The 15,400-nt window shown below is 35.2% G+C and overlaps 1 protein-coding gene across 1 annotated transcript; it reads right to left on the reverse strand.

The window, feature by feature from the left end:
• Positions 1-1,016: 1,016 nt before the first annotated feature.
• Positions 1,017-13,663, reverse strand: LOC133173711 (homeobox protein Mohawk-like). The gene is made up of 5 exons (XM_061308729.1): positions 13,383-13,663; positions 10,059-10,384; positions 6,109-6,513; positions 2,104-2,161; positions 1,017-1,627 (listed from the first exon to the last, which is right to left on the reverse strand). The coding sequence occupies exons 1-5, from the start codon at positions 13,460-13,462 to the stop codon at positions 1,540-1,542; spliced, it is 957 nt and encodes a 318-aa protein (XP_061164713.1). The 5' UTR covers positions 13,463-13,663; the 3' UTR covers positions 1,017-1,539.
• Positions 13,664-15,400: the final 1,737 nt, after the last annotated feature.

A 15,400-nucleotide genomic window follows, 5' to 3' on the forward strand; every position in this document is an offset into this window, starting at 1 on the left:
TAGGGCGGATCCTCTTTAACAATCAAACAATGGTTAAATGAAAAATGTAACTCTAATGTCGCTCAGAATTGTTGGAGAATTTTTAATTTATGATCATTACCTTAATGCACTCTTTGTTTTCAACAAACCGTCTGCATAATGCTATCGATTTTTGTGACATTGTTATCGTATTAAATGCATATGTATACATCGAAATCAATGATATAGTATTTCTGGTATTTAATACTTTAATGCAAGGGTCAAGGCAAATTACACAATCTGCGCACGTTTCCCTTTTTTTCCCCAAATAAGCATATTAACTGCCTCGAAGCATATCACATCTTAGATTTGACAAATATGTTTATTTAAAACGTGGGAGTATATTAAAATCGTTTACATCACATACTACTTACAACCCCGAAGACAGTTTACGTTAAAATGGCTACTCTGCGACATTTCGGTGCAATTAGCATTTGCGATTTGACGTGGAAGAGATGAGACTCTACAGACAACGCAGATGTTTAATGAGCAAAAAATCTGTTTACTAGAAAACTGTACAAAAATAATCATTTATCCAGACAATCCGATTTTGAAAACATTTAATGAGCCTCCTTCAGGTAAAATTACCGGAATGGGTTTCAGAAGGAACAAAGCAAACAAAAGGTAGACTCAAGTTCAGAAGACAGTCCTACAATTCAGTGTGTAGTACGGATTGGAGGGTCACTAAACTGTAGCGGTCGATATTAACAAAAAGGATAATTTCAAGTTGACCTTTAGCTCGAAAGGTCATTTACCAATTCGTTTCCATGTAAGGATATCCCCCTGCTCAGAAAGTATATATGATTTTTCTACTACGACAATGCTAGAAAATGTTCATTTAAGACTTTCTAAAAACTTGCTCTTTTTATTTCATGAATATTATTACGTACAGAATTAGTAATACTCTTCATTTACTTTCGGTCAGGAATTTGTACAAAATCGCGCACATAAGGAGCAGGGTGGTAACTTAGATGCACATGCAAATAAAAACAGAACACTTATTGTGTTGAAATATATTTATAGAATTATTAGACGTCCCTTTCCATCCATGGCTGCGCTTTTTTCAAATTTTTCTTTGTATCAGCGCTCATTCTTGACATTCAAACTGTTGCTCACTACACTAGTTACAAGTGAAATGTATATAATATATAACAATTAAAAGATTAAAATATATCATCTTGTAAACATTTACAACTAACTACTGTAACCATGGCAATGAAAATATCTATGAACAATGATTAAAAAATATGTGGAATATCTGTACATAGAAACACAAACGTTTGCCATTTGACGTAAGACCGAATCACAGAGTTAAAACACATATCCGACCGATCATTCTACAAAAACTTTCACTGAACACGTATAAAGATTAAACTCTGTCCCTGAAGATTGAGATAATATTGTTAAAGGAAAAAATGTTAATATTTAAAAACACTCCTCTACTTCGAACAAGGGGAGATCACTGTGGTTGGTAACTGGCCGTATACTCGAAGGATCCCGAACGAAGTGTGCAAAATATATTTAGTGGTATGGGTATCTGCTTCCGCGTGCCAGTGACGTAAGGGCCATGGCGGCACTGATCTCCTTCCAGTGAATATCATCTTGTCGTCTGAAAATATGAAAAGAAATAATGTTCTAAATCATTAGATTGAAAAGTAAGGAAAAAATCAATCCATTGGAAATTAAATTTCTGGTTCATCAGATATTAAAGGTAGTTTTAAAGCCCAAAACATGTCTAGTAGCAACAATTGACACCCCCCCCCCCAATAAAAAACCCTAAAAACTTGAGAATTTTATACTCATGTAGAGACGTCACAAACTTTATGCGGAGTGCCACGAATTTTGACCTATGCATGGCGCTTACAGCCGTAGCGGTGAAGGGGTACTTATCGTGCCAAAGCCTACCGCGATACGGGACCTTTGTTTTTGAAAGTCAAATCCGAAAGATCCGTGACTTTCACTTCCAATGCTGATTGCTTGGCGAAGAAACAGTCACAAAACCTGGGCCTCCCGATCGCAAACACATTTACATGGAAGAGAGATCCATCATTGCCAAGACTCGTTAGAAAGATAGTTAGTCCTTACCTTACATCTCCTGAGATCCTGCGCCTCCTAGCGGCGGCTTCCAATTCATCCACGGGGTCTAAAAATAGAGATGCAGATTTAACTTTTTGCAAACTTACTTCAAAAAATGCAACCGTGAAATTTTGTTTTCAAGACAGGTGGTAATAATCTTTTAGTGTTTTGAACTCGATGTTTCTCTACAACAAGTCTATAATTCATGCTGTGTAATCTCTTATATCGTATAATGAAATCTTAAAGACATCAGAATAATTAGTACTATCAAACCCTAAAACTAAAATACAGTGCATTCTGCGAAAAAAAAAAAAAGATAAGGAATAAGGTTTCTTAGAAATTGAAAAAGATTATAGGACGGACTTTATACAAAACATGAATCTGAATGCAGCCTTAGAGCTGATATTAGTAGTGGAGAGATTGATGTGGCGTAGATTTCTTTCGTTTGCAATGTAATAGCGGCCACTGTATCTCCATGACCTTTGACGTCATCAAGATATGGCTCCGCGGTCGCTTTGACAAATATGGATAAACAGGAACATTGCTGCACTTTGTACCATAACATTCTCTGTACGACTACATACACTCAAACTCAAACACTAAGTATAATTATCAATGGGGCTTCAAGGAAAAGTGTACGAATCAAATTTGAGCAAACACAAGCTATTTGGTACATTCGGCTATTGACGTATTCTTACTCAGTATATTGTCTAACAATTCTGTCGAAACAGTTTCTAGGCAAAAACAAAGAAAACTAAAGGTACTGTGAACCATGAGCTCGCAAAATGGTATCCTTGCTCCCATATGAGTATATTGGAAAATTGCAATTCTTGGCAGTATTTGAATTAGATTCTGTGAAATTCCCTTGAATTTCATTCAGGGATTTATAAGAGGAGATGCGTGAAAATAAAGAGTATCCTCTTTATGGAATATATGGACAGGCCCATAGGAACCAATTTCATTTGTTGGGGGGGGGGGGGCACAAGCAAACATTTTTAGGGGGGGGCACGACCAAGCAAAAATTCCTTGACAAGTAAAATAATAACAGTAAAATTAAAACAAGAGGTACATGGGTCACTTCGCTCACCTGAGCACATCAGCAAGGAAAAAGCACAAATCAGTTCAGTATTCAGTATTGAAAAGTTTACAGGTGGGAAGGGTTTGAATTTTAAATTACCTGAGGATACTTCCATATCAATATAACAAATGGCTTTGCTGCTCTTGAGAGGAAGACTTTTACAGATTTTTTCCTATATATTTCTTTATAAAAATTTGATCCCCCATAGTGGCCCCACCCTACCCCCAGGGGTCATCATTTGAACAAACTTGAATCTACACTACCTGAGGATGCTTCCATATCAATATGACTATACATGACTTTGCTGTTCTTGAGAAGAAGATTTTTAAAGATTGTTTTCCCTATATATTCCTTTGTAAAACTTTAATCCCCCATTGTAGCCCCACCCTACCCCCTTGCATCATCATTTGAACAAATTTGAATCTAAACTATGTAAAGAAAGTTTCCTATGAGTTTCAAGTTTTTTGGCCCGGTGGTTATTGAAAGGACGATTTTTAAAACATGTCACCAATTTTTCACTATTTCTGCATTATCTCCCCTTGAATGAGGGCGTGGCCCTTCATTTGAACCAACTTGAACCTCCTTCACCCAAGTATGCTTTGTGGCAAGTTTGGTTGAAAATGGCCCAGTGGTTCTGTAGAATAAGTCAAAAATGTGAAAAGATTATAGACGACCAGACAGCTAGACAGACGGACTACAGGCAAAATGTGATCAGAAAAGCTCACTTGAGCTTTCAGCTCAGGTGAGCTAAAAAAGGTCATCAGACGTATTACTGAGGGAGCACAAGCATACAGTAGCTATGTTTTCTATAGAATGTTATTTACTGAAATTTTTTTCACGAATCCTGGTCATTGTTGTATGTAATTTTAGTAATAACAAGATGTGTTTGTGAAACACTGAAGCCCCCGTATGGCAGCTCAAGGCCAAGGTTAAAGATTTTCGAATGTAGGTCAAACTCCAAGGTCAACAGTTCAAAAATGTTGGTACCCAAAGAAGGGTCTTGTCACAAGGAATACACATGTGAAACAAGAAAGTTTTAGCACCAATTGTTCAAAAATTATTGCTTAGGTCATTGTTTTCAAAAGTAGGCCAAACTTCAAGATAAGGTCAAAAGATCAAAAATGGAATACACAAGTAAAATATAAAAGTCCTAGAAAGTCATGGCCAAGGTTAAAGTTTGGTAAAATTTTGCAAAAGTAGGTCAAACTCCAAAGTCAAGGTCAAGAGATAAAATTTGTTGACTCCCAAAGAAAGGTCTCGTCACAAGAAATAGTCATGTGAAATATGAATGCCTTAGCACCAACCATTCAAAAGTTATGGGCAAGTTTTTAAGGACAAACAGACTGATAGACAACGGACGGACAGACCTAAAACTATATGCCCCAAAATCTTCGATTACGGGGGCATAAAAATATACACAAGAAGGAAATTTTCGCGTGCACACGATTTCGCGTTATTACGCGAAAATAAAGTTCTTGTGAATAAAAGGCGATTTAGAGTATAAAGAATGCCAATGTCCACGTTTGGTTATGGGAAACCTAAAATATATGTGTCTGATCGAATCGTAAAATAGGAGATGAACAATGCCACTATGTAATAGAGAATTCGTGAAAGATTCATTAAATTGCATTCACTGGTACAAGAGGAGTTTCGGATAAGGGATAGCTATCCCAAAATGTAACGGATAGACAGATGTACGAACGGAAGGACGGACATCCCTTTTCCTATATACCTCCATTTTTCAAGCGGGAGTATAAAAATAGGACAAAAATGTATAAAGAATTAGAAAAATACATCAAACAATGTTAAAACAAGTTCTGACAAAAATAATCACAACAGTACAAGTTCACAGGAAATAAATCGTTGATATTTTTATCTGCACAACGTTCACGTGTTAGCCTTGACTTAAACATCCACTGCAGCATTTGTGTATTTCCACAATATTTAGCAATTATAAAAAGGGTTCTTTAATAAGGAAGTTAATCGACAGTGGCCCCAAACACATTTATTTATAATGTTTTACTTGTAGATCTGTCAAGCAAAAGATCATGAAGTCAGTTATACTTATCTTACAACTTTTTAAATTAATAAGGGAGTTTTCTTACAAGTTAATGCACTCGGGTTTTGACAAACAATTAACTTGTGAAAGTTTTTTTCATCCTCTTAAGCGCAACTCATACAAACGGTTAGGTAAACTGCATTAGTTAGCTTTAAAGCTTGTTCAGGACCTAACTAGAAATCGGAATGTTGGCGGCTTAGAGAAACATGCACCGTCGAAGGTCGCTTCAGTATAGCACGTAATTTAACAATGTCGCTTATTATTTACTTCTTCTATGATGCACGCCTAAATCGTGGGAACATCTGCCAAATAAATGCTTCAAATGTTACGTAATCTTTTCTGTTGTCCTGTTACATGCTAATCGTATATCGTCCGAAATAAATGTCATATAGATGTAGAAAGGTTTTAACCTGTGTGCGCTATTTATCCTTATCGCATTCATAATCTTATAATATATAAAAAAAATGCATTATGCATGAATATTTTCAAACTGCAGATTTTTATTATTGATATAAGGAAAGCATATCGGAGAAGGACATAATACAGAAGATGTGTGTTTTACCAATCATAAACATAACCATCTGAAGTGGATAACAAGCCTAAGTTATATGAAGAAGTAACACGAGGCTGTGGAATAGATATGATCTGACTTGCCGTTCTATTGACCCGAGTTTGTGTAGAGTTCACTACGCTTTATCTTATGGATAACCTTCCAAAAGTCCTTCAAACCTCCATCTTCTCTCTAGAAAACTTACATAAAGCCCATGCACTTAGTTTGCATAACGCGGAGCTTCCCTATCTGTTCAAATGAATTCGTATGTGAAGAAAATGTATGCCTTTATTTTGTGTTCTGCATTAAATATCAGTGTCATCTTACCATCTATTGGGTAGTAGAACTGACTTTCAGCAGCAGACGAGAACCCAGAAGCCGTGGACATTTCTTCGTAGTCACGTGACCCTATAGACCCTGATGGTTTCCGAGATCTAGTTTTGTTGAATGCAGACATTTCCATGTCAACATGAGTGGCAGAGGCCTGGTTGCACGTGTCACTCAAGTAACGCTGCAGAATTGTCTGTTTAAATTTATTTTGAGGTCCCTGCATGCACTCTCTGAAAGGCCTATGGAAATCGGATTCCAATGGCGGGAAAAATCCAATGGTAGGGGTCTGAGATCGAGACGGAACAACCACGTCATCGGAGGGTGGATCCTCTACCACAGGACTGAATCCTACCCGTGTATCTGATGTGTGAATCTGTTCATCTGTGTTTGTTATTGAATCGTCTACAAATCAAAAGAGGAGAGTTGCTTGACACATATGGGTGTGATATACATATAATTATATATACCTTAATAGAAAATTAACAACATTTTAACGCAACAGCACAGAGAATACAAGTGTAAAACTGTGAATATCAAATAATTGTATTAATACAAATGATAAATGTTATATTGTAACTACAAATCAATATTGTACTGAAATATTTTTTTTCCCATTTCTAGAACTACTCGGTTTTGGTACCAGGTGCTTTTGAGCTCTGCAGGGGGTATATGTAGGTTATAAACTGGTTGAATGCGTTCCATTAATTTAATGAACTAACTGAAAATTCTATTTCCCTGCAGAATAGTTGAAAACAGTTCTCTTTTTGCAATTTCATTAACACAGACTCATCAGGAAAGTTAAACATTTTATTTAACCAGCTTTCTTACTTCGTCTGCGTTTTGTCAAACCACCATTTCCGAGTATTTAATTTGTTCATGTCTGTCTATATTTGCTTGAACACGCATGAGATTTTTTCCCCTCTATACAAAATTGATTGAAAGTAATTTGACGGAAGATTCGCTTTAATTTATAGATATATTGAACTAGCTTGACATACAATGTGATGTATGCTTTTACGTGGTCAGAGCGGTGAATCATGAAGGAAATAATATCTGTAGGGCGAAATGTACGGAAGGTCAACGTATTGTGTACGGAGTACATAAACCATTCTGTGCCTTTTCTAGCATGGTTAATTACACGTTGACAGTAAATGCAAACTAAGCAAAAATGACTGGAAGGTAGACTTCGCGATCCTGTGAAGTTTCTGATAAAATGCAGAAAAGCATTTCATTTTTTGTCACTGTAGGCATTAGAGTTGTATAAATATCCGATGATGGAAGCAATGTCACAAAAGTTTCCAGACTCAAAATTGAACACCGTGAAATAGGAGCCTTTACCTGAGATTATACAAAATGAAAGGTGAACAGAAAACCAGAATCTTCGGACTATGTCTTACATTATATTACAATTTAATTCCAGAAATGACTTTTGTCTAAATGTAATAGTGAGTAATAATCTGCATGTAAATTTCCCTGCATTAAAACTTTAGCTTTTGTCCTTGCTTGTGACCCCCAATATACCACACTTAGTCACCTCCATTGTCTTTATTTTATTCCTCGAAACATTTATCCCTATCATTGTTCAACTGAGTTCGGTTTAACAAAAATAAAATTCCAAAAATGTTATCTTGACCCTGCAAACACAAAAGGCCAATCACCTAGGTGTTTTCAGGGTTGAAATATAGTACATCTGTATTACTTTGTTTAAACGGAATACGTTTGTTTGTCTTATGAATATATTCAGGAACCCACCCAGTGCAACATTTAATCAATTTCCTTGTTTAATGTTAAAAGAACACTTTGCTGACTTCATAACGTAAAAGACCGAATAAGTTTCACGTGTGTTTAACAGGAAAACACGTGCAATTTAAATGGTCAAAAAACTTTGTTGCATTCAAGATTCTCCAATCACTAAGAAAACACTCATTTCTGGTGTAAATATTTATCTGGCATTTATGCAGTGAAAAGTTCAGATCCTGGGAATAGTTACATGTGTTTCACATTAATTGGACAAATAAAAAAAAAGCTTTTTATACTGCTTCGTCCAAGGTCAGATCGAATCTTACGTCACGCATTCGTTGTACTCACTTATCAAACCAGCTAGAGTCATCGTCCTCTGTACACACGGCCTTCACTATGACATATGCTGATTCCAGAGCGCCCACTATTCATAATCAAATATCTTGTTTCATGTACACACAAGATATCGAATATTTCTAAGGCCATGTGGGTATTTAATCTAACAGTCCATTGTCCTTGCGTAATGAAGTTCAAAGAATTCACGGGTGCAAAATGTGCTTTTGACAAATGTAGATACTGCGCATTATTGCTATATGTATCTCTTGAAAAGAAATCATTTTTGTTAGGTCTAATAAAATAAACGTCTCTAAAAAAATCTTTTAATTTAGCTTCCATAAATTTGTGTAAGGGAGATTTAGTTCCAAAAGGTCGATGATCATCCCGTATTTTGATCCCTCCAAATCAAGAGCCCACTTATCACCTGTCCCAGTGGCCTTGAACTTAACGATCCATTGAAATCACCGTGCCTGTAGAAATTATATTTACTTAGAGAAAATTATTGCTCCACAAAAAAGATCACGCAGGGGTGAAGGCTGTGCTGCATCAACAAAGACTCGAGTATTACGCGATTTGCCAGCTTCGCGTGAACTGGAATCGACAGAATAAACTTGGAAGCTTTTTTTCATTAATGGCAAACAAAAGCTAAAGACTTTCCGTTGTAAGTGTGTGACTCATCGTTATTACAAAAGTGGGTGTCATCTGCACTATTCATCTGAGCTTAATTATAGACCTAACCTATTATACCCACTTTCCCGGGAGACATGCAAATGGCAACATTTTTAAAACTTCAGTTAAACTGCATCAAAGCAATTTTAAAAACAGAATGTGTATATATTTTAGATTATTGCGTATTATCTACTTGCTTCACAAGAGCACACTTGTCGAGGCTAATTTGATCTAACAAATATATAAAACCTTCGCTCTCTTGACAGGTTTGTAGGAGCTTTAAAACGAAAGATATCAATCTTTTGTTAAACAGCCACTGTCAAGGACAAAAGGTTCTAACAACAATTGTTTGAGATTAGAATGACGTTAGCAGTTTGATCTCTGTCATAATTTTTTAGCTAGTCTGTATATTTTGAAAATGATGCAACTTCTTTTGAAGCTATAGTTCCTGTTTTACAGTTTAAAAATGGCTTAATAAGATTTCAGTGTGTGTCATGTAAAATATTCATTATCCACAGAAAATTATAACTTATAAAAGAGAGGGGATGAGGTCTGTGAAGAGTGGTCTATATCAGGTATGGACCGCACCACAGTGCAGTTTCTGTCTTTAACAGAATTTCCTTGCTAGCTCTGTCATAGTGATTGATTTCTTCAGTGAACTGAAAAATTATAAATTGTTTCCGGGAAATAAACATTTGGATTGTGTCCAAACATTGAAGAAATCCTTTGTTGGAGCTGATTCCAATGTTTCTGCCCTATTTTCCACAGTAATCGTTTTACTTGGCCTTACTAAATCTAACTAGATCTATCTGGTAGTTTGGTTGCTATTATAACATCAAAATCAATTCCAAGAAAATAGGATGCAACCTCTCAGGTGTGATGTAATTATTAGGTACGCAGCTGAGAAACTGGTTAATGACGTCTATTTTCAACAATTCTTGCATAATCGGGTCAGGACCTGATAGACTAGCAGATAATTCATTGTGACATCATTGTTCTGGTCCAATATCAATATACACAGAAATGATATGTTAAATTTCCAATAACTATTTTGAGATTCTATTTAGTATCTCATATATACCAAATATCTTTAGAAATAATTCCCTATTTGTGTCAGAAATCAGACTACTTTCTAATCTTGCAATTTTCAGATCCAAATGAAGAATTCCTCATCCAATATCTAAGGTTCTATTAGCTCTTACCGTTATCATCTGAATCAAAGAGACTACTGTCATCGGAACTGATGCTGAGAAGCTCGGCGTTGCCAGGGACGCTGCTATTGTATAATTTGACTCGAGTGGACCAAGCAATATTATCTCCCTTAACAGCATTCTTCAATCTCCGCCTAGCATTGGCAAACCAGTTGGAGACTTGTGTGTTGGTCATCTGAGATTCACGGGCAAGGATTTCTTTCTCCAGTTTAGAAGGGTAGGGGTTGTCTCGATTTTTGCAGAGCCACTGTTTTAAGGGTCTGGTCATGTTTTGCATTGTCTGTCTTTTTTGTCTCAGTTTTAGCTGAAGAGGACGCCTGCAACAGAGAAATATAAAAAAAATATGATTCTATGGTCTCAAAACTATTATGATAAGGATATTTGCCTATGAACAAAATTTAAACAATTAGCAAATATATATATATATATATATATATATATATATATATATATATACATATTTTATGCAAACTAATCTAAAATGTAGTAGAGAATTCCAAAACAAAAATAGAAAATAGTTCTTTTGTTTCTTTTTTGGTTTTTGTTTTGTTTTGTTTTTACACTTTAATCAGCAAGAACCAGCTTCCCTCTCCGAGTTTCAAATATAATTATTGTATTTTTTAGTCACTTACCCGAGTAATTAAAATCATTAAAAGCCAGTTAAATGTGCATAATATTCGTTCCCGCCTATCTTTCAAATAGTAGAATAAAAAAGTGCAGAAAAGAAAAAAAATTAAAACAACCAGGCAAGTTTAATTCGCCGGCAAAAACGAAAAAAGAACAAAATAGCATACAAATGTTGAACTTCGCCTCAACCCGACAACACATTAGAACTGCATGACCGGCATTTTCCGGAGAAATGCAATTGTAAATTAAATAAAGAACTTTGAACTTCCCATTGCTATCAGAATTGACCATGGCCGGTATGTTAATTAGTTTACTCTCGGGTCCGATCGATGAAACAGTCGCCAATCTACAGATCCGTGTTCATCAAGATCAGTTTCCAAAAAATACAGTATATATAATGAAATATTATTAATATTGATAATAACATCTTAGTTTTATTAAATTTAACAAAATAAGACCCTAATATTTGTCATCATTTATTTGTAATGGATATTGAAGTTTTATTACATTTGAATATAAAAATCAGCAGTTGCATTTGAAAAAGAAAATAAGAGAAGTTGCATTAAAGAAATGAATTGCATTTAAATTTAAATATAGAGCAAATATAGCAGTATATCACAAGAGTTTGCATAAATATTCTACGGACACGCCTCTGGACAATCGTAATTTGACTTCGATTTATTCTGGTACAACCTCTTGGGAGACTGTTTAATTATTAAATCAATTACATACTGCACACCTCAGCATAAAACCTCAGACCTACAGTCAGGTGATGCTGGGTATAATAACAGGTAGAACCTCTGCCTGCAGCTCTGTAATTAACCAACCAACTAAAAAATACTTTGAAGTCCGTGTTGGATCGCAATTTGTTTATTTTTCCTTCTCCTTGAGGGAGTGATTAGGTTTTACACATGCTTTTTTTTTTTAAATATTGCACAAGAGACCGAAATAAAACAGCCTGGTTTCTGTTACTGACGTGTTCTCTATATTTGGTCAGTGTTTTTTGTTTTTGTTTCTGTTTTTTTTTTTTTTTTTTTTTGAAACAGATAAAGCATTTCCTTATGGTTCTAGAACAAGAAACTGACAAAAGCACCCTGGAACACGTCAGTCTTTCAGATAAAACCTACCAATATTGTGCATTGGTCGATGAATCGACCTTTGAACTTAGCACTAAGTACATAAGTGTCCAAACAATGTGAACGGCCTCAGGATATAGGACCCCGGTTAGTCGTTTACTCCGATTGCGTAAAGAGGCAATGGACAAAATATCGGGTCATTTACCTCTTTACTTCGCGGTCATGTAAACTGCATGACATCGGGGGATACAGGTGCTACATGTAAAATGTGTGTTTGCCTGGACAAAAGACACGGGGTTATTTATTTATTTATTTTCATCTTGGGAAACTGTATACAATGTTCTAATTTTACAAGGAATCGTTAACTGATTAAGCGTCCACACCAAAAAACTATAGTGTAACTATTTGGTATGATGAATCTTGGTCTGTGATTTTCAAACTAAGCCTACATCTTTCTTTGCTCAATATTTCTCTTTATTGACATAACATAAGATATATGAGGGAAAAACAACAAGAAATTAGTCATGCCACCATGATCGGACATTTCACATCGCATCCTATCCATTTTCCACGGGCAAATTTTAGCCGCATGTTCACAGTATGCTCATTTGCCTACAGATCTAGCAAAAGGTAATCTTCTAACCACCTCGCTTCGTGGACTGGAATTCGCCCGTATCTAATCTTTTAAAATGTGTGTAGCCTTGAATTTTTGACGTGCTCAAGGTCATTTGTTGTCCGCTCTTGTTGATAGCATTGCAGTGTACATCTCTTTTTCAACAGTCCAATCTATATAGTTATGTTTTATTTATCAAGTGCATACTGAGTGGTATAATTGTGGTCGATCTTGTACTAGTCTATATTCGATCAAATTGTCAGTTGTAGATATCTAGTTCATTATACAACAAATTAAATGTTGTACTTGAGGTTTATGTATCGAGCAGCTCTAACACAAGGGACATTCGCTACGCAGGCCGAGTTTGAATTCTCTTCGTTTTAAACAGCTGTACATAGAATAAATAGAGTAACCCCAAGTTAAAAGATCATTGTCATCAATACAATCAACTAAAGGCCCAGGAACACCAAACAAAGATCTGATATGGCCCTAGCAAGAAATGGTCAGCTTCGATCTAGAAATCGGGTTTAGTACATGTAGTTCATTAACGAGGTCAATTATAATAATCATAACGTTCGCAGAAAACTTGGGAACAGGGTGAAAGGATTAGATTGACATAAACCTTCATGTCAACAAGGACACCTGCTAAGTTAATGGGGGAGTTTTGAAGTGTAGATATGTGTTTTTCACAGATCATGTCCACTTTAACCCCTCGCAAGTGTACATATATTACATTACAACCATTTTATTAGTTATATACATCTGGTTCGTGTCATGTCAAGGTTTTTTTTGTGATCAATATAGATCTACACAATATCCATGCAAAACACATTCATTAATCAATGACTTGGCGTTTTTTTCCCTCCCAATTTTGAACGATTAATTGTAGGGAGAACAAAAACTTACAATTTTGGAACACACACATATATATATATACACGTATATTAAGTGACCTAGTTACATAAAAATTAATGGAAAATATGACTGAGCGGGGCCTACCTGGACGAACGTTCCCTTAGGATCCGCTTGGCCGTTCTATCCTCGGTACCCGTATCAGAACCCGTGTTATTTGTATCCATATTGTAAATAAGAAAAAAACGAATTTACAAAAATTTATAGGTAAACAAAAATAAACACATTTGTAAGTCACTGATTTTCCATTTACACTGATATTTCCAACGCGGTACGGGCGGAGAATAGTAGATCCCCGACACGCGTGTGATTCTAACAAAAGTTCGGATGTTTACATGTTAACGTCTTTTACATCAAATATTCAGCGGTTTACTATATGAATGTTTATATCAATCTGCTTAGTTTGCATTCGGTGCATGTGTTCCGTCAGTGATATGATAATTAGAAAGGGAACAAATCGACCAATCAAACAGGCCCTTCTGCGACTGTTCGGTAGGGAACAAAGAAAAAAATGCACATAGCGATCGACGGCGTTGTAAGATTCATTTCAATTGGTTCAACATGCTTGAGCGACTTTATTGAATACACACATATTGTCATGCTTATGTGCCATTCTAAATTAAGAGCAAAATTGCCTTGACATTGAAATTTCAGAAGAAGTGTATATACTGTAACTGAATACATGAATTTTTCTGTCCGTTTATAGGAATCAAAAGAAATCGATCTTGTATCGATTCTTTTAATTCAGTAAAGCCGGAGTGTTACTGTATTTTACGTACGTTTGGAGAAATTCCACTTATTAACAAAAAACTATTAAAGTACGTGACGTTATATAAATAAATAAAGTTTTTCTTTCTTGTTTTGTACGGGATTTAATGTCTTCGATCTTTCAAAAATTCTCCTTATCCCATTTATTTATATACGCCCAACAATCGATATCAAAGACACATTGTTCAAATATCAAAGGGTAGAAAAATCATTTTAACAATTTAAATTAAATGAATATATTTTATGGAAAAAAGAAAGCAACAACATACATCTATTTTATCTTTATTTCAGTTGCCTTTGATTTGAAAAAAAAAAATGTGATATTTAATATTTATCTACATCTATAACATCAACATACCAGGAAGTCACGGAAACAATGGGAAATCAATAAAACGCTGAAATTATCAGCAGGACCCACAAACGACAAAATAACTCAACAAAAACCTCATTACAAAAGTTTGTAATGGCTGTTATACACGTGTAGCTCCTTTGCAAAGAGGTTTTTGTTTAAAGATAACGTTATTCTATGTAATAGTTTATAAAAATCAAGGGAGTCATTGTTAAAAAAAGACTTTTTCGGTCATCATATCTGAGACAATTAAATGGCCCTGAGGATAATTCAGCACATAATTCTGAAATTCTTATTATTAATGAAATATTTGCACTAATACATATATAAATTAGAAAACAGACAAGCAGGACAAGCATAACTCTCCATAATTAGCAGAATGGACTGACAGTGGAATGGACTGATCTTATAATCAATAATCCTTAATTATTGTTTAAAACATGAATCAATATACAGTGCATATCAGAAAATACTAATTGTACTTTCCTTATGATACTTTACGAGAGAGAGAGAGAAAGAAGAGAGAGAGATTATGCAATAAACTGATAAATGTGGGTTTTCGAGATATTTAAACTTTTGTACGCTTGGTAACAATATAGGAACTGCTTATTGAAACCAAGTTTTGACATCCCCTCCCTAAAATTACAATACACCGTTGTCTTTTGTAATAAAAATATCATTTATTTATTTATTTTTGCATGGGGACAGGTGGGGGTGGGGTGGGGGTGGATATTTGCAGCCTCAGACACAGTCCTTTTTGCAATGCAATACGTTCTTGAAGAAATACAATATATGGGATATATACATTGCATCCTGTGTATCTAATTAAAGCAAGTGCATTGTCTTTTACTGAATTTGGAATATGGAAATTCATATTTGAAATCGTCATGTATGCACAACTTCAACAAACTCTAAATTACGTAAAGGACAGTATATTAGAGTATATTATTTCTGATGTATGGTACTGAAAATCGAGAGGAAAAGACTA

Source organism: Saccostrea echinata, unplaced genomic scaffold (genome assembly GCF_033153115.1).
Source record: "Saccostrea echinata isolate AGI-Se365-2 ecotype Australia unplaced genomic scaffold, CSIRO_AGI_Sech_v1 ptg000056l, whole genome shotgun sequence".
Taxonomy (NCBI): Eukaryota; Metazoa; Mollusca; class Bivalvia; order Ostreida; family Ostreidae; genus Saccostrea; species Saccostrea echinata.